This window comes from Amphibalanus amphitrite, unplaced genomic scaffold (genome assembly GCF_019059575.1).
Source record: "Amphibalanus amphitrite isolate SeventyFive unplaced genomic scaffold, NRLGWU_Aamphi_draft 001107F_arrow, whole genome shotgun sequence".
Classification (NCBI taxonomy): domain Eukaryota; kingdom Metazoa; phylum Arthropoda; class Thecostraca; order Balanomorpha; family Balanidae; genus Amphibalanus; species Amphibalanus amphitrite.
The window spans coordinates 136,580-154,504 of NW_024882601.1; the positions used below are offsets into that span (position 1 = coordinate 136,580).

Genomic DNA, 17,925 nt, shown 5'->3' on the forward strand with positions numbered 1-17,925 from the left:
CGACCGTCAGCTGACCGACCGGCCAGTCAGCTGAGCGGTCTCGACGGCATACCTCACCACGTGAATGACCTCGGTACCACCGCTGCCGCCGGCCCCGGGCAGCGGCGGGTGAGAGGCGCCGGGCGGAAGGTGAGAGGCGCCGGCTGCGGAGCTGTGTGTGTGAGCGCGTGTGGGCGACGGGCCGCCTGTCCGAGACACACAGCAGCCTTCTCGGCCGGCCCGCTGCGTTCAGCCCCCGTGTGCCCCGCCCTGCGCCGCCCCCGCACCTGCTCTGTCCCGCCGAGACCCACATCTCGAGCCGGTGGCAGGGGGCCACTTTCTCGCCTGTTTGGCTCCCCGAATGGTCGTCTGATTTAAATGAGCGTCGGCCGACGCGCCCGACACCCACTCCCGGGCCGTGTTTACGTTCGGCGGTCACCTCTCACTGACAGGTGGGCCAGCGGCGCCCCGGGGGTACTCCCAGCAAATGGCCGAGAGTAGGACCGTGGCCCCGGGGTACCCCTCTCGGGACAGGGACAGATCGGTACTTTACGGCGCCGGCGGAGGCTGATCGGGGTCTCAAAGAACTCTGACTGGTGATTTATCCTTGTTTATGAAAAAAGATGCCATGAACTGTGAGATACCGAATATGCCATTGTTTACCGTCATATGGATAACATGAGTAATCAATGGTTAATTGTAAAGTACACATTTACTTCTTCAAATAGACGTAATGGTCCTCAAAAGATGCAACAGATAAAATAGCTTCAGCAGCTTTTACCGTTCCAACATTCAATTGCAGTTGAAAAAAATTACGTTCACTGTTCAGTTACCATAGGCTGCAACTAAAACGGTTCTTCACAAATACATAATAAAAGTATCTCCTTGCTCGCTGGTTCAGACAGCGTTTTACGTCAGACTGAGCAGACGGGAAAGGCCGGAGCAATGTCTCAGTCTCCGCAGAAACTTTCCGCTTTACGGTGTCTCGTGCCAAAGTTGACCTCTCGGCGGCAGCAGGCCGCTCGTGCGGTAGAGCACAGGTCCCCACGTCTCCGACACAACGGAGTGGTCGTGACAGCCGTCACCGGCAGAATATTAATCCCCACCGCAGAGCGACGGGCTCCGAGAGCCCAGCCATCCCGGCGCCTGATTCCAGTTCACGGAGTGTCGGCCCTCTGAGCGTGATTGGAGCCGATCGGAGGCGGGTGCGTTACCGAACTTCACACGCCGCCGAGCCGCCCGTCCGATACCGGCACCGGCGTTCCCACGGGCCCGCCGGACCTATTTCGGCGAGCGGTAAATCCGCGGCTCCGTCACAGCCAATCTGTCAGGCCGTCACAATGCCGCGGCGCCCCGTCAGCGGCGCCATCCGTCACCGACGTGACAGAGCCGTCACGGCGCCGCGCGGCCGGCCCGTGACGGGACGCCACCGGACCGGTCACGCCACCGTGACGTCATCAGGGGCGCCGTGACGTCACTGAGGACACGATAGGGACCCATCAGTCACCTGTTCAGGCGTCTATTCAGCATCAATATTAATCAACGCCTGTATAGAAAAGCCAGCGGCAAACAGGCAACAGCGGCGACAATAATGACAAAATGATATTGACGCGGTCGGGTAACGATACTTTTCTCGTCAAATAGCATCGACCTACAAAAAAAAAAACGAACAAGCGGCATTTGGATTTTTAGTTGCCCTTTCAGCTATGAAAATCTGACCTAGAGGACCAAAGTTCCTAGATCCCTGTGGCGTCAATCGGGCCGAAAAGCGTTACCTCCCGCGCCCATAACTCCACCAGTCACCGTTGGCACGATTCCATTGTGTCAATGATGACTGGCCGGCTGAATCTAGGGCGCGCGGTGGGGCCATCGCCGGCCATGTCAGCCGTGACGGCGCTGTTCGAGCTGTCACGACTCGCGCATCACGACTTACAACTCACCGACTCACGTGTCACGACTCACGAGCTACGACTCACCAGGTAAGACTCACGCCGCTCAACTGACGATTGACAGCTCTGACTTATGACTCAGGAGTAGAGACTCGCGACTCACGGTTCATATGACATGTCCACGAATGATATGTCACCCAATCACGGCAATAATGAACGGTCTTAAAACTTACAACTCCTAGCCCACAACTAAGATTCAAGACTCCACGCCCCGTCAAAAATACTGCATCAGGACGGTCTAGTGATAGCCTACTGAATAAAACCATCCCTGCATTCATCCAGACACGATTCTTGAGGCGGAGCCTTGACAACTTGTATCCTCGAGCCCATCATCTGTGTTCAGAGAGCTGACCAGACTGAATCGGTATGCTTCACCACACAAAGGAACTACAGCAAGAAGCCCAAACTTCACAAAGCAGGTTACAAATGACGCTTTGGGACACCGTTTCGGACCAAATTGGATGACACGACAGGCAGGCTGGTTCCATTCTCACCAAGTAACGCGGTCGATGGTGACGACTCCGCGGTTCCGGCCCCTATCATGACCAGCACGTGACCTTCCCGCGACCCGGAGGTGACATCCGATTGACCCGCACACTGACCCGCACAGACCTCCCGGGCGGGTCGGCCGCCGCCACCGCAGTCGCCGGAAGAGGGTTGTTTCCAGTACATCCGGCAACGAGAACTCAGACAGTGTCGAAGGCACCGCTGGCAGCCTGGCAGCGGTGGTCGGCGTTTCAGTCAAAGGCTACACGTAAAAAAAGTTTTGGAAAAGATGCCGATAAAATGAACTGAAAACGAGAATGCAAAAGCTAAGCTACGCAGAAGTGTAAAATACATTCGCACGCATTTCAGACTTACAACGCTAATAGTGAAGTTAGACGCTACAATCGACTCAAGATTTATAAGACGGACGCCTGAAATCCGATTATGGGTCTTTACTGCAGACTGCTGTCATCAGCATTGGCTGTGAATAATGGTAAATCGATACGGACTAAGCGACAGCGCTGTTAGCTGCCGGTGGAAGTTCATTAATGGAGACCAGCTATATGGGGAGACGCGTTGACATTCTGGCGGTCAATACGCATACAAGGTAGACTGATGCTCTTCTCGTTACTTCAGGTGAATAAGTCAAGAGCATGGTTCATGCTCTCAAGCAAATATGTAGAGAAATATGTAAAATGATGAAGAGTGAGCCCAGCAGAATGCATTAGCGGTCGGATAGGTATCAAAATAAAAGGCGAGCCGCAGCTTTCAGAGCATTTTAAAGCTTTCGACAATGCCGGTCCCCAGGATATTTTCATTGAACACCTTAACTCAGCCAAATGTCAATACATCCTAAGGTCAATAGGTGTTGGGTGTTTTAAAGATCACTTTCCACGTGCATAGCTAACCGCTTCCCGCTCCCCATCAGTCAGTTCCCGGCACTGACGCCCACGACGGGGACCGGTGAGGCTATCCACATTACCCACAGCCCACGCCGGGTCGGCGGCCCGCCCCTCCGGACCGAGTCAGAGGCGGACTCGTAAACATTGCATCAATCTCCGCGGCCCCACGGGCCCAGCACGGCGCCACGCCGGCTCGTCGAGCGGCGCAGCAGCCGCTGGGCTCTGACTGCACCACAAGCATCCAAATGGCAACGACAAAGATAGCGATGACATCCCGCAGAGCTGGGAGTGTGGTGCCCTCGCCACATGCTTTGATATTCGAATGAACATTTCGAATCCTCATATTGCCAGGAAACCAGAAATGGCAGTTCGGGTAGGTCGTCCTCTCGAGAAACCACCGTCTAGACTGGCGATATCTCGGTTTTATATCAGCTAATTATGCATGACTGAGGTGGGCAGTTTCGCTCGATCGGTATCTATTAACCCGTGACCGAGGCGGGTGCGGTTAGAGTCGGGGTCACCGGTCGTCGGGGACGGGGAGACGAGGCGCTATCGCTCCAAACCGCACCACTTTCACCACCGCTTCTGTGGCGCCGGATAGAAATAACGCGACTGGACGGCACAGGTCAGCGCCTTGGATGTCGGCCTTCTGAGAGGCACTGCTTGATCTGCAACTTATATCGTTGTCGCTTTGTCGGCCGCCCAAAGTGACTGAGACCCCCCGGGGATTGACAGCTCACGGTATTCAGTTCAGCCAGATATCTTCTGCGGAAGATTCCACCCTGCTGCAGTTTACTCACGTCTCTAGTAGTCCCAGCGCAGACAAGGAAGTCGGTAAACCGAATACTTCCCCTCAGATGCAGGGACAACATCAAAGGAGCTGGATGGACACGCCCATGAATAACATTACGAACAAAGCACTTTATGGGAGACGTGCTGTGCAGCTAAACAGATGAGCACTTACGCAAAAATTTGTCCGTCTCAAAGGTTTCTAAGCAGTTACGTTTCCAAGTTAGGTTGGACGGATGCCTTTGAAAACTGATTGACGAAATACCATAGCTCCAGCATGGCATACGTGATATCAGTGTGGCTTGTCGCACAAATTATTTATGTACCGTTAACACCAACTGGGTTTCTGTACTGTTATTTTACACCCTTTCTGATGAATATTACACATGAAATATTGATAACTTCTGAAGAAAGTGTGTAAAATGTGAAACTGAATTCATTATCACCTGCGGCACATTACCTAACCTCAGCCATCCGGTTAAACGTGTCTGTCACCTCGCTTAATAGCCGTGTTTTGACCGGCCGAGCCTCGCAGCCTAAAAACGAGCCTGTCCAGGCGCGCCCCACACGTCCACCCCCACAGCCCGCCAGCTCCGCCGGCGCTGCCGCTGAGCTGTGGTCGCTGTGGGCTGGGGCTGGGACAGACTGGCGCTGGGGGAGGGAGGGGAGGGGGCAGCTCGAGGTCGGCCCACTCCGCTAGGTATACCGGTGCGCCAGGTAGACTGATCGGACCCGGGGCCAGCGAGACCAGGCCCGGGACGAGCAGCGCCGCTGGCAAGGCCGCCCGGCCGGCCTACCTACCCGCCTGCCTCCCTGTACTTCCCTCCCTCCTTCCCTGTTTCCCGGCTCTCCCTTCTTCCCGGCTCAGTCGAGAGTGACAGGCTCGGCTCGTCGGTCTCTACCGAGCTGTATAGGAGAATACGAGTAGAAGGCTGGCATGCACAGGCCGTGACAGGTGGGAGCCCAGAGGTCCCCGCGTCTGGTCTATCAGCGCCATGAGACCGCTGCCTAACTATCGGGCAGTGTCAGTCTGCTGAGCGGCTCTGTTGACTGCTGCTGGCTTGCCGCTCAAAACGTGTCAACTGGGCAAGGTTTCATTGGTGTCTTACATCGCTCTTAAGCGCCCTAGTAACTCACCAAAATCCAACGCTTTAGCTCGGTAATATCTATTCAATATTGTACAAAACGTGTTATCTTCCCTCCACATTATGATAGGTGGAACGGTGGACGAGGTCTCAGTCCCAGTCACGGTCCAATCCCAATCCAGTCCCGACCGACTATACACGTGACCCGTTCAGTCCGACCTCGAGCCGACCCTGTCACCGAGCTGCCGCCGTGACCGGTCTGAAACGAGCCACCGAACCCAACCGACCGGTCACCGTCGCCAATATGGGTCACAGGGGTCAGCCTGCAGTCTGCACCAGCGGATTAGCAATGTTTGTTCGTGATCATTAGCATATCCAAAACAGTTACACGGATATTGGCCATGATCAAATCGTGAGCAGCGTGCAGCTGAAAGGCGAGCTGCAGCGTTGGTTATCGTGACGCAATGCTCGTGTTGCATTGCTATGCTGATGGGCAATGGCAAAAAGGCGATCGTGTGCACACTTGAGTCGGTTGGTGGTCAACGTATGCCAGTCATTGTGGCAGAAAGACCAGCAGGTGGGGATTATGATTCCAATGGATTGAAATGTGCTGCCGAAACAGGGACAAGGTGAATTAGTGGCAAGGTCGTACCGCGCGCATAAGATGTTCGATATTCCTTGTAAACCGTGACCATCGCTGAAAAACCAGACTAAAATTGAGATTTGGCAAAATGTAAGAAATCAGAGTGCATATCGCTAGAGAACCAGTGTCCTCGCGCCACCTAATAAATTACTTCCACACATTTACCTATACGAATCAACGCAACAGTAGAGCGAAACAAAGGAATCGACCATAACAAAGACGCAACCGTTTGTTCTCGCACTGCTACGAAAAAAAAAAACGACGCCTTAACTGAAAAGACGTATGTACCAGCAATGTCGCACAACAGTGTATCACAGCTATATCAACCGCTCTGAATAGGCGCTACCTGCCGCCATTGACACGCCGGTTATAAACGACAGGGCACACGTCGTTAGTAGCCGCCGCTGCCTGGGGCACCGTCCACGGTCCAGAGACGCTGTTAGCCCCGTCACCGGGCGGCACGGCACCGGCCACGTGACCGACGCGCGGGCCATCTGTCAGGTCGTGTTTCATATCACTCTGACGTGACATATGACACATGACAGACGGGCCATCAGTCAGGGCCGACTGAGGTCGTGGAGAGGTCACGGAAAAGTTGTGGTGAGGTCAGAGAGAGGACAGGGCGAGGTCAGAGTGAGGTCACATTTTCTGGCCTAAGTGCGAGACATTTCCCACCGGTCCCGGTCTACAAAACATTGGGGCTTCGACTTTGACAGCTTCGTTGTCTCGGTCTTCGCTGGCGCTGTTACAAATTTATCTCGCGGTCTACGCTGGATAAAACGAAACGCAGCTCGTTGGTTTGACCGCACACGCAGGCATTTTCGGACGCAGGAGGCAGCGTCTCCACAATCCGGAAACGGGTCGCCTAGCGAACGACTCCGCCGGCGTCTCGTTCCACCAAACCGAGGTAGTCGGCGGGAGGCGGAAGGAACCAATCCGAGCCCCGCCCGCTCCAAAAACGTTCGGGTCGTTGTGGAGAGCGGTCACGTACCGCGGAACTGGACAAAGACAGAGCCACTCATCGGAAGGACATTGGTAAAAACCGGTCACCCTTTCAGACAATTAGCTGCGAGCACGGCCTCGTCAGCGCTAAAAACGCCGCACAATCACGCAGCATTTCTCGGAGGCGGTGTCGCTAAAAACAAGGCAGGATGAGCCGATATTTCGTGGGACCTTCTGCGACCCTGTCCCGTCCGTTGACCCTGGTATGTCTCGGTCCTCGTCTGCCCATTGTCTCTGGTTAGTCAGTCCCACGCTCGGTTCCGGAGACGCCCTACACACAGTAACGCGCACTAACGAGCCCCTTACCTCTGCTGGTCAGAAACTGGCTGCCGTGGAAGTTGATGCTGCTCGGGGCGGCGCCCTGAAGGTAGGCCACCGGCGGCGGTTCGCCGGCCCACGTCCTGCCCAGCAGGCCGCGCGCCACACCGTTCCTCACGATCGGGAACGTCAGACTCTGCTGCTGCGGGATCACCGGAAGAGACAGCTTCCGGTGTCGGCGCTCGCGCGGCGGCGCCGAGCCGCAGCTCGCGCTCAGGCTGACCCGGCCCGGCGGCCGGCCCGGGCTGCGGCCGGGGCTGCGCGCGCGCCGGTCAGGGCGCGGTGTGCGCTGACCGAGAGCTGAGAGGGTCAGCCCCTCGGGCACCCGCGGCGGCCGGCTCAGAGACAGAGGCGAGTTCACATACACACCGTGCTCCGGCAGCGTCAGGGACGAGGCCGGGCGGGACTGAGATAGCAGCTTGGCAGACATGCTGACAAAGTGCGAGGTAGTTTCTCCTGAACCTTTGTCACTCCTCTGGCACTGATCTATCACCGAGGGCGCTTTCCAAAGTTACCGTAGGTAAGCAGCAGCACTTTGTGCAAGAGAACGCCCTCACACACCCCGCACTGGCTGACCCGGCGCAGCGTCACAGGTCAGTGGCCGCGTCACAGTCCACCGAGCACAGTGCGCCGGTCCCGGGGCGGCTCGGATGGCAGCCGGCGCCGGTCGCGCGGTGCGCCGGCCAATTCTCACACCGGCCGCACGCGCTACGGCGCGGCCCCTGATCGAGCTCCGCGGTCCGCGCTAATGGTGTACAGCGCCGGCCGATACTTGGCGAGAGTCGCGGAACGAAAAGTTGATCACTCACTGATACTTCACTCGCGAACGGCGTACTTCGGCTTTACAGCCACGAGACGAAAACTTTTAGCTACGCACCACTCTGGATCCAAAAATATCACGCTCTAAAAATATCGTCACCTTTAGTTTCGTTCCTTTCTGATACGCACTCCACAAAACTGCCACCTTTCGCGGTCCCAGGTCTCTCTCAGCACTATCTCCAATCACCTCTGCGAGCTTCCAATCGCTCCTCGGAGAGTGCGAAGGGCGCGCGCGGTCTCCGGGCGTCCAGAGACGGACGGTCGCGTCGTCTGTGCGCCGGCTGCGCTCCCGTAAATCGTCTCCCCCGGCGGCTCCGCTGTCATTGAGCCGTCTGGGCCGCCCTTACGACACGCCGCTCGCCAAAAAAGTGGCCGGGTCGCACCGGTGCACCGTGGTAAACGGTCGGCGCGGCGGCGGCCGGGCGGCGCACAGCTGAAAAACGGCGCGTCCCCGCCTCCGGCGCGGTGCTGTTCCTCAGGGTACAGCCCCCGGGGACGTTTAACGTCCGACCAGCAGCCGTGTGGTGGGTGAGATGAGAACGTCCTCACGCTCCTCACGATCTGAAGGCTGAGCCAGTAGCGCGTCCGATCACTAATTCCACCACGCTCGGCTCTACGCTCGGGCTCCGCACACCTCCGCGTTCACCACAGCACCGCGTTCTCACTCTGCACCGCTCCTGGCAGGCCCGGGCCGCGCTCCCGGTCCTCTCCTGCGGAGACCGGCGCCGCCTCCGCCGCGGCCGTGATTAGAGCACTAAACTGAGCTCAGCTGCGGCCAGCGGGCCCGCTACTCGCGCGGCGGCGGCCGCTCGCCGTGGTGCGCAGGCGCAGTGGGACCGTCTCGCGCCGGTCGCGGTCACAGCTCTGCCGCAAAAAGAGCCGCCGGACGGATCCAGACACAATGGTCGCTACTTAGTGACTGGTGTTGTGAGACCGACAGCCAATGAGTGATGGCGTCATCCGAGGCTGCAGCGTCTTGATTCGCCACAGGTTTGATACAAAAAGTGGGTCAGAGCCCAAAACGGCGGGGGAAACCAAACCGAGAGCCTGTCGAGTTTGGCCCCGCCAGATAGTCATCTAGTGCGGCGTGGTATTCATCATGTTTTGTACGAATGACATTCGCAGTGTCAATGAAAAACATGGCTGTTGTCTCGCTGAGCGATCCGCGCATTGTTTGAATCGCGACATTAGTGTGCGGAAGTCATAAGGAAGTGCAGCTGATTGCTCATTGTTCAATTACTTCTTGTGAACGATGCAGACCTTGGCTGATTGACCCATTGACTGTGCACAGAAAAAAGAGAGCAAAAACGAGTTCCTTTGTCAACGAGCTGCTGTCATCATCAACCATCAGAAGAGGACGCGATTCGGCTATGCAACTCCCCGCCCTTTCAGGAAGTGTGCGGTGGAAAGAGCGACCGAGCGTTTAAAACCAGCCAGTTACTACGAATTTGACTAATTTAATTGAGTTCAATCAAGTCAAACTTTAGATCCTGCTACCAAATCGATTCCATCTTTGATGTCTGTTTTTTTCTTCAACTTTCTTTCTATAGTGATCAGGCAGGATCAGCTCAGCAAAAAATAATGACGCAATAATGAACATGCACGAGAAAATTCACCATTAATTATGATCACTCCATCCGCCAATAGTCAGCCTACCAGCATACCCAGAACCGAGAATCTGTCACGTGACTGAACGAGCTCGTTACGGACGCGTTACGCATCCGTTACGCAGCCGTTACACCTCCAGATTGATCCGGATCGAATACCGTTAGTGTCTGAGGCCGTACGGTGGCAGACGGTGCGCTCCCAGACATCCTTCTCAATTGTCAGCCGGCGCCGCAGCCGCTGACCGCCGTAAGCCGCTTGTTGTACATATACCACTGGATTTCGGTGCCTGAGTCATCATCATATCTGAATTTTGTACGTGAGTTGACATTCGGATATGCGTACACTGCAGCTCCGATAAAATCCTTGCGTTATGTATGTAAGGTAATGCCTAGCAGCTCGTCATGAGTCAATTTTAATTGACTACGGAGTAAGATTGCTTATTTCACTATAGCATACGACGTGACCAGCCACCTTGAATATTATCGTTTTTATCGTTTGGCCACATCCACAGAGTCATATAAGGGTAATTAACCTTTCCTAAGACGATAATTAGCTTTACCTTAAATGGCTACCAGCTTGACCCACAGGGATTTTAAATAGCTTGACCTTCCTGAAGCAGTGGTCAAATACACTGTCGGCATACTAACCAAGTCTGCGGCGTCTCCGGCCCATGAATCGAGTTCCCGACATTGAGCGCGGTCTTTGGTGTGGTGCTGCGGGTCTCGGCGGCGGCGCAGTGTAGAACTGACGGAGAGGGACAGCGGCATAGATCAGCAGCCGACGAAATGAGCCTTCGGTACGGAGAGCTTCCGGGAGCATCCGTCAGCGGCAGTTATGAGCATGTCCTTATTGCCTTGTTGCTTCGCCGAGCGAGGCATTCAGCCTTCATCTTACCCTTTCACAACTTTTCTCGATAGCCATGAAAGACGAAAGTGTCTTGTCCGGCATTTAATAACGAAATGTTATTGGGGGTTTCTGACAGTAGCATGCGTATCACAGCAGGCCCAAGGAAAGTCGTTTTATATAAGATTTTTTGGTCTTCCCGGACACATCATATGTTGTACCATTCGTCATCGCTCAGTCAGAAGTGTGCAACTGTCCGTGCGTGATCGACTGGTATATATTATCATTTAGTTCGTGGAAGGCACGTAGTTGCGCAGTCAAAAAGAAACAGATATGAGATAGAAATAGAAAAGCGGAGAGGAATAAAAGCCAGGACGTTGAGCCGCGTCAAAGACAGCGAGCCTATTGCACGTGAAGAGTGAATAACAATTGATAGCACGTGATGCCGGATGTGTACATATAGCTGCCGACGTGAATAAACTCTTCATATCCACAAACCTGGAAAGGTGTTCCGTTCTGTGTCCTATGAATCAATGAATGCAGGTCCTGATCCGCTACAGAAATAATTAAACGAATTCCTGCCATTCCTCCCTGTGTGCCATAAAGGCAGCCGTAGCGCGGCAGTCGGCCGACGTAACTGTACGCAGCTGGCCGTGGCGCACTGGTCTGTGACCAAATGACGATGTAACTCCACTGCCAGGAGGTAATTACCAGCTCGGGGACCGCTGGTGACGCCGGCCGTTCTGTCCCGTTCCGGACCTTGAATAAGAAATTCGCTCCTTGATTAAAAAAAAAAAAAATAAAGCTGGCATGTTTATAAGACATGAATATGTAGTGTCTTTAAGAGCGAAAAATACTAGTAAAAAAAAAAAATCAGGATTTGGTGAGCCCACACGGCAAAGTAGGGTGACCAGAAAGACTATCTGATTACTTCCCGGATACTCTAACCGTGACGCCGCGTCCCATGGCCTACTCACTTCCAGGAAAAGGGTACGGGGTGATTTCCCCTCCTTTGTGCCAGAACGGGGTCGGAGTGGGCCTTTATCCCATTACCCGTTACCCATTTCGGGTTCTGTTCCTCACGCTCGAAATGCGGCTTTCAGGGTGACGAACACCGATGCTCCCCTCCTGTGAGGCTGTCATTGTGAATTATTCCCTCGCAGCCACCCATTCAGAGTTCACGGCATGGCCGACGCTGAGCTTCTAACTACCTCTTACTCCTGGCCATTCTAATCGTTATTTTTACCAGCATACCAGCACCCAGGTCTATAGACATTCGAGATCCACCTCATTTCCCGGATCGGCGATTGCCACTTTGGCAAACACCTAAAGGGGCATGCAGTCACCGCAGCGTGTCTGCATCTTTGTCCGAAAGTTTTCTGCAGTTGGAAAGTCCCACCGGCTCCTCCCCTGCTCTTTGACCCGCCGCCCCAGCCCAGAGTTCTGCATCACGTGTGCAGACGGACGAACAGAGCAGGTAATTACTTCCTGGTGAGCTCTACAGCCCTGAGCTCTAAGCGCCTTGCATCGTCAATAAACACACCACCAAAAACTGCCGTGTCGACAATAATGGTGCTGTCTCAACAACAAAACAGAGACCGATTGACATTCTGTTAATCACTGTTTTGTCATGGGACTGAGGTAATCAGCACGCGCAGAAGAGGAGGGCGGAGGAGGGGAGGGGAGGGGACTGTCAGCTAGTGACAAAAGAAAGCCTGGAGGTGACGGGTACTGAAAACAGGTAAAGAGACCCTGCCGAGATATGTGTCTGTAGAGTCTCACGTGCAAATGCAAGGTGTAGTGGGACATACCCACAGAATATACGGCAAAATCGCGCCATTAATTAAAGTAACGTTTTATAACCTGGGAGCGACCAACTGACTCAGACCGGTACGCATATATGACGATCATAATATCAGAATTGACTCAAATTGCTTAAGCGACAATGTCAGATCCCCCTCGTATAGGGTAGACCGGGGCAAGTCGCCCCGCCGAGGTAAAACGCCTCACCGATGTTTCTCGGAACTGGCAAGGATCTGGGGCAATATTCTCTCTTCTATAAAACGTGCACTATATGATCATTATATGACCAGACTGGAAAGAAATTGTGATGACTTCTAAGGGAGATATAGCCAAAAATGTGTTTTTGGAGTGATTTTTATGTTTTGTTGTCAGGTTATGCATCATGGCGTTCTTTTATGGTCCACATCAGGTTAACGACTTTTATGTATTTTGAATAACTGTTATCTAACGCTTATAATGCCGGGTTGGTTCGTGTTAAATTTTGTCTTGCTGGAGTGCAAGGCGTTGTTTTCTGACCGAACTACGTGATGGGGTAAAACGCCCCAGTAGGTCGCGGGGCAAAAAGCCCCATGGGGCGTTTTGCCTCATGTGTTGTTCGTACTACCCACTTCCTAATGTTCGGTAGCTGGCAAACAGTAAGTTTCTATGCATTTATGTGTAGTTTTCTCAGCAACCGGATGGCAAAGGAAGTATTTGGTTGACAGTTGCATGGCAATAATTTATTATTTGGCCTAATGAAGCAGGTGAAAAACCTGCTCATACAATAGTGTCATAGCTGAACACCTGATAGGATGGAAGGTGCTAACTTCAGTGCCGTGCCTCCCGAGGTCTAACGGACCTCTCATATAAGATTTGGTCAACTAGCATGTTTAATCTTTAATCTACAGTATGGGGCTTCTTGCCCCGGGCCGTGGGGCGTTTTGCCCTGGGGTTGGGGCAAAATGCCCCATTTGCAGTTGCTTCACAAATCACTTCATATCTGGGAGTCCGATCATAAGTGAATGAATTTGAGGGGTGGAATTTAAAGTAAAATGTCCAAAGAACGCATTGAGCACAAATTTGGCCTTCCGGGTGATGTAGGACAAAAGTTATGAAGCAAAATAAATTATCTGGGGCGTCTTGCCCCAGGCTACCCTACCGAAATTCACCACAGGTCACCTGAGGTCAATGGGGTCATATGAGGCCACCAAAACTGGCAGAGTCGGTGAGCCGTGTCAGGCGGCGCGTGGCCACTTCCACGGGGGCGGGCCCACGCGTCACTCCGAGGTAATGGAGCTCCCTTCGGGCCGATTCAAAACACTCAGAGATGGGCCCAGGTCGTTACGAAGGTGCCTGTTATCGTTCGATGGTCCATTTCCACTGGCTCTTCTTTGATTCACTCGCCCAAAACATCAATAAGCCCCAAAAGCCCGCGGCGATATGATAACTCCTGAAGCGACGTTTGAAAAGGGAGTTTCTATCATCATAGAAAGTGCTCCTTTCGAATGCGAGTAAGGTCAGGGTTTACCTTTTCAGTTCATGTTCCCAGAGACGGCCGGTGTACGCGCTGCACCTTTTCATGACCGTTTAATGGCCTAATACCTGCCATTTATATCAATCAATGATCGATACCCAGCAATCGCCGAGCAGCGTATACGATGGCCCGTTCCTACGGGGGAGCACTGGGCTCAAGATTGGCAGTGGGCTGACGTCATTTAGACCTTTTTGACGCAAGCACACACTTGTGCTTCTTTCGACCTCCTTGTGACGTTTGTCTGAACAAGCGCTACACCAAGCTAACACATGAAAACAGGGGCATAACGAGCGGGGAGACCTAACTAAGACAACACATGCTATAAACTTGTGGTCATGATGATCTGCGTATAAGGACATCCGTTTCGCAAAGACTTTCCGTCGCCGCTAGTGCCTTATTATAAAGCGAGTTAGCGTCGTTGTTTCATCGTAACAGCAGCACAGCGCCACCCACCCAAACCTCACTCACACGCGATTGTCCGAGCAGCAGGCTGATCAGCAGCTTCAAACAGGTGTTCTGCTGCGCTTCCGTAGCTAATCCCTCGCCTGAGGCGGCGCCCCGAGCTATGGCCAGATGGTGGTCCCTCGGGACACGCGGCGGCGGCGGCTGCGGAGGCGGCGGCTGCGGAGGCGGCGGCGGTGGCGGAGCTTGGAAAGAACGAGGAGCGATGGACCGACCTTCAGCTCATCAATCGAACAGACTCGAGTCGGGCTCGTCCGAGCCGGGACGGGACGGGACGGGCGGGGTCGCCTGGTACGGGCCAGCACGGCTCGACCAGCGTGACTGCTCGCCTCGGCTGACGGCGGCCCGGGAGGCGATACACAGACAAAGACGGAGAAACAGGCACGGAGGGATCACCTGGGGTTGATAAACAACAGGCACAGATGGCAAACGTCCAAGAATGGCACGAGTGGTAAGCAAAACAACGGTAGTGCGATGGCTGATTGATAAAAAGTCACACAATGTGCAGATGGGAACAGCACATTGATGTCTCCAAGCGAGGTTTCCAGACATGTTCTAGCTCTCAATTACAGTCCGCCTCATCTAATGCACACCATCTACCGCCGATCTTTAACTTATGTATCTCTGATGCAGAAGCTCCCTCTCGTCGGCGCAGCGTCCATGGCAACGCTAACGTCAAGGGCGTGACGCTGTTGGAACCGCAGCGTCACACATAGCGTCACACAGCAGCGTCACAAGGCGCGTCACAAGGCACGCTCTCACGGTGTCGGTCCGCAGCGAGACGGGCCGGAACTATATTTGCGTCGCACGCATCGCACATAGATAGACGAAGGAACGAACCGTACCGAGAGGAAGCCGATGTCACAGAGGCGGTCGAGGAGCTAACGAATGAGGCGCAGCCCCCGCCGCCACTCGCCACTTCTAGGCATGAAGCTTTACCATACAGAGATTGAAGCTGTTAATTGAAATAGCAAGGAAGAGCCTTCCACATATCAATGAAAAAAGACTAATGAGTCGCGTGTATCTTTTGGTATGGGTTAGTTTATGGGATGTGTCCTACCTCTCATAATTACAGCGTTTTTCCTTACGGGGTAATGCAATTAGCAGCAGCTGTTTTCTGTGGTGGAGCGCCTGTTTCCACACTCGGAGTGGCCCGTTACTCTGTGCTGCCGTCCTACATCGTATGGTGCAACAAAAATAAGCCATCTACGGTCCCCAAGACGCCGTGGAAGTGCGGGTAACTTCACACCATATATTCCGAACAGAAGTAATCCCTGACGTAAAAGATGCGGAGAGTTGGCTACTGAAATTGCCTTCCGTGAAAGTAGTTAGTAGGAGCACCAAACCGCGAAAAGCGGTCGTCATACGCCATTTCTTGCAAGTAAAATATGACTAACTATAATAATCACCGAGCTCTACGACTGCACTCCGCACAGTCATCGGGGAATAGCAAGGCAGCCATGGATGAAGTGGTTTAATAGCAACGATCGTAATGCTGGGAAAATAATGGCAACGCCGTGGCAGTAACATGTTACATGCATAATAACTAAACTGGGTGCGAGTCAACCATTTGAGAATATTATTTATATCTCGGCGTGGTTTGTGAAAATTCACACGCAGCATCCCATGACGATAGATAACGGGATCAGCCTATGCGGCTTCTCCTCGAAACGGGACTCAGCCGAGTCCATCACATCACATTACTAACCCGCGGTCACCCACTGACCAGCTCGGGTTTCCGATTCACGGTCTATCGATAATATCAACGATTTTACGCAACACCGAGGTGTCGGGCAATGGCGGATATTGCGTTATCGTGCACGGCTGCCGCGCAACTCACAGGCAAATGTCGCCAAGTGTTGCCCGGCAATCTGCACCACAATGCCCGATGTCATGGAATTCATCTTCAGGGATAATGAAAGCAGGGGGGGGGAGTCCGGAGTATGAACATGCCAGGAACAGCTTCAGATAAGTACTCAGCGCGGGAGCAAAGTGCCGAGAAGACAAGACGGGAATCCAACATCTGCAGGCTGCTAGTCAGAAAGTATGGGACTTTCGCTAGTTGCCGAGGGCGCCAAAGGTCACGGTTCCTTGCAGCACTTGGCCCGCACCGAGCAATCTCCTCCGTGTCGCGATAAATATTCAGCTGAGCTCAACTCCGGCACAATTAACGGTTAAACTTACGATTAAGGAAATAAGGCGATCTTGTATATATCTGAACAGTTTATACCCGTAAAACTTGACGGCAGCAAGGCCCTTCAATTACTTTGAGTAGTATTCAATTACTACGGATGCCAAGGGAAAATAAAAAGACCGAAAATACTACAGCTGACTCCTTCACAAGCTTGTAGACCTTGTGGAGGTTACATTTTCGAGTTTCCTTTTGGAAGTGTTCGCAAGGGAAGCTGATAGCGTCTAAATGTGACTGCATCGTAAGTGTTTGGACATAGGCTGTCATCGAAAGGTAAATAACGTTGGCGTTTAAAAAAGCGGAGGGTAAATTTTCATCTTTTTAGAAGCGACACACCACGTCGTTCTGGCCATCTTCCAGCGAATACCGTCAAAAGTAAATTCAGGGTGAAATTTATAATGCCACTGCGATTCATTGTTTTTCTTGGGGTTATCACACCGGAAATATTTCACTCGAAGAGACGCCTTTTATTCAACAGACTCGCGTATCGGAGGCAGCGGTTCGGAGACACTTTCCAAAAACTCTGATGGAAAAGAGTCTGCATCCCAGTTGCCTTTTCTTCAATACCAAAATGTTTAGGCGCTTCTTTGGTGCTGAAAGTATAAAAGTTTTAGTTAACAAACGCCTAAACCCAAGGCTTTGGAAATTTTAGCAAGCTACTGAAAGAAATGCGATTACAGCGTATTAAAAAAAAAACAGCCAGCATATGCTTCGAAAGATGCTATGCTGACAGATGCTTCAGTAGCTCGCTGACATTGTTACCCTGGCCAATATCCCACATGCTGGAACGAATAAAATCTCCAGGGCACCTTGTGTCACAACATGGTAGGTACTTTAGCAGAAATATGACTGGTGCTTGATCTAAAAATGCAGCGCTCAGGGTGAAATGTTGCGCATATTTTCCAGCGTCTTTGTGGTGGTTCAAGTGAGGGCCTTTCAGTGGCTGGGACTTCGGAGTCAACTTGTTTCAGTGTTTCCTGTGGATGTCATTTTGCTGACATATTGATAAATTGATTTACTTCCGAAAGTGGTCAACCCTTGGGAGACTTGTTTCCGAAAACACCGTCTGACAGGGATTTGCTGCATTTGTGGTCGCGCGGCCGCCAAATCAGAACTGTTTTTCTTCCCGAGAATCTGGGCTGAAAAGGCGAAGGACTACCTGAGTGACATCCGAGCATCTTGGTCAACCAACAGCCACTCTGCGCAACCAAAAGCCCAATGCATTCAACAGCCGCGGCAAATCAGTCCGCCATACCACTTCCCTGTCATTCGTTGAAAGCCAAATCATCCTCAACGCTCATCAATACAACTCTCTGCTAATACAGACCGAAATATTACACAGATTTCCTTTCCATAGGGATCCAATAGCAGCATCTCATCATCCCCTGAGGTAATCCCCTGCCCCGAGCGGCTCTGCTGTCCTCCCCCGCACCTCCTCCCACGCACCACGAGCGCGACCAGTGACCACCCGCCGTGGCTGACCGCCGGCCGCGTCCATCTGAGACTATTCCGGGAAGAGCTGCTGCCGGACTC

At 53.1% G+C, this 17,925-nt stretch overlaps 1 protein-coding gene across 3 annotated transcripts in view; it reads right to left on the bottom strand.

The window, feature by feature from the left end:
- The window catches only part of LOC122370193 (pleckstrin homology domain-containing family G member 5-like), a 148,544-nt gene that overhangs the window by 85,460 nt on the left and 45,159 nt on the right, over positions 1–17,925 (bottom strand). The window contains exon 1 of one of the 3 annotated variants that reach the window (XM_043345574.1): positions 7,142–7,833. The exons of the other annotated variants lie outside the window; for them this stretch is intronic. Within the exon in view, the coding sequence (XP_043201509.1) occupies positions 7,142–7,583 (442 nt within the window). The 5' untranslated portion in view covers positions 7,584–7,833. Of the gene's footprint in view, positions 1–7,141; positions 7,834–17,925 lie in introns of those variants that run through there. 3 annotated transcript variants of the gene reach the window in all.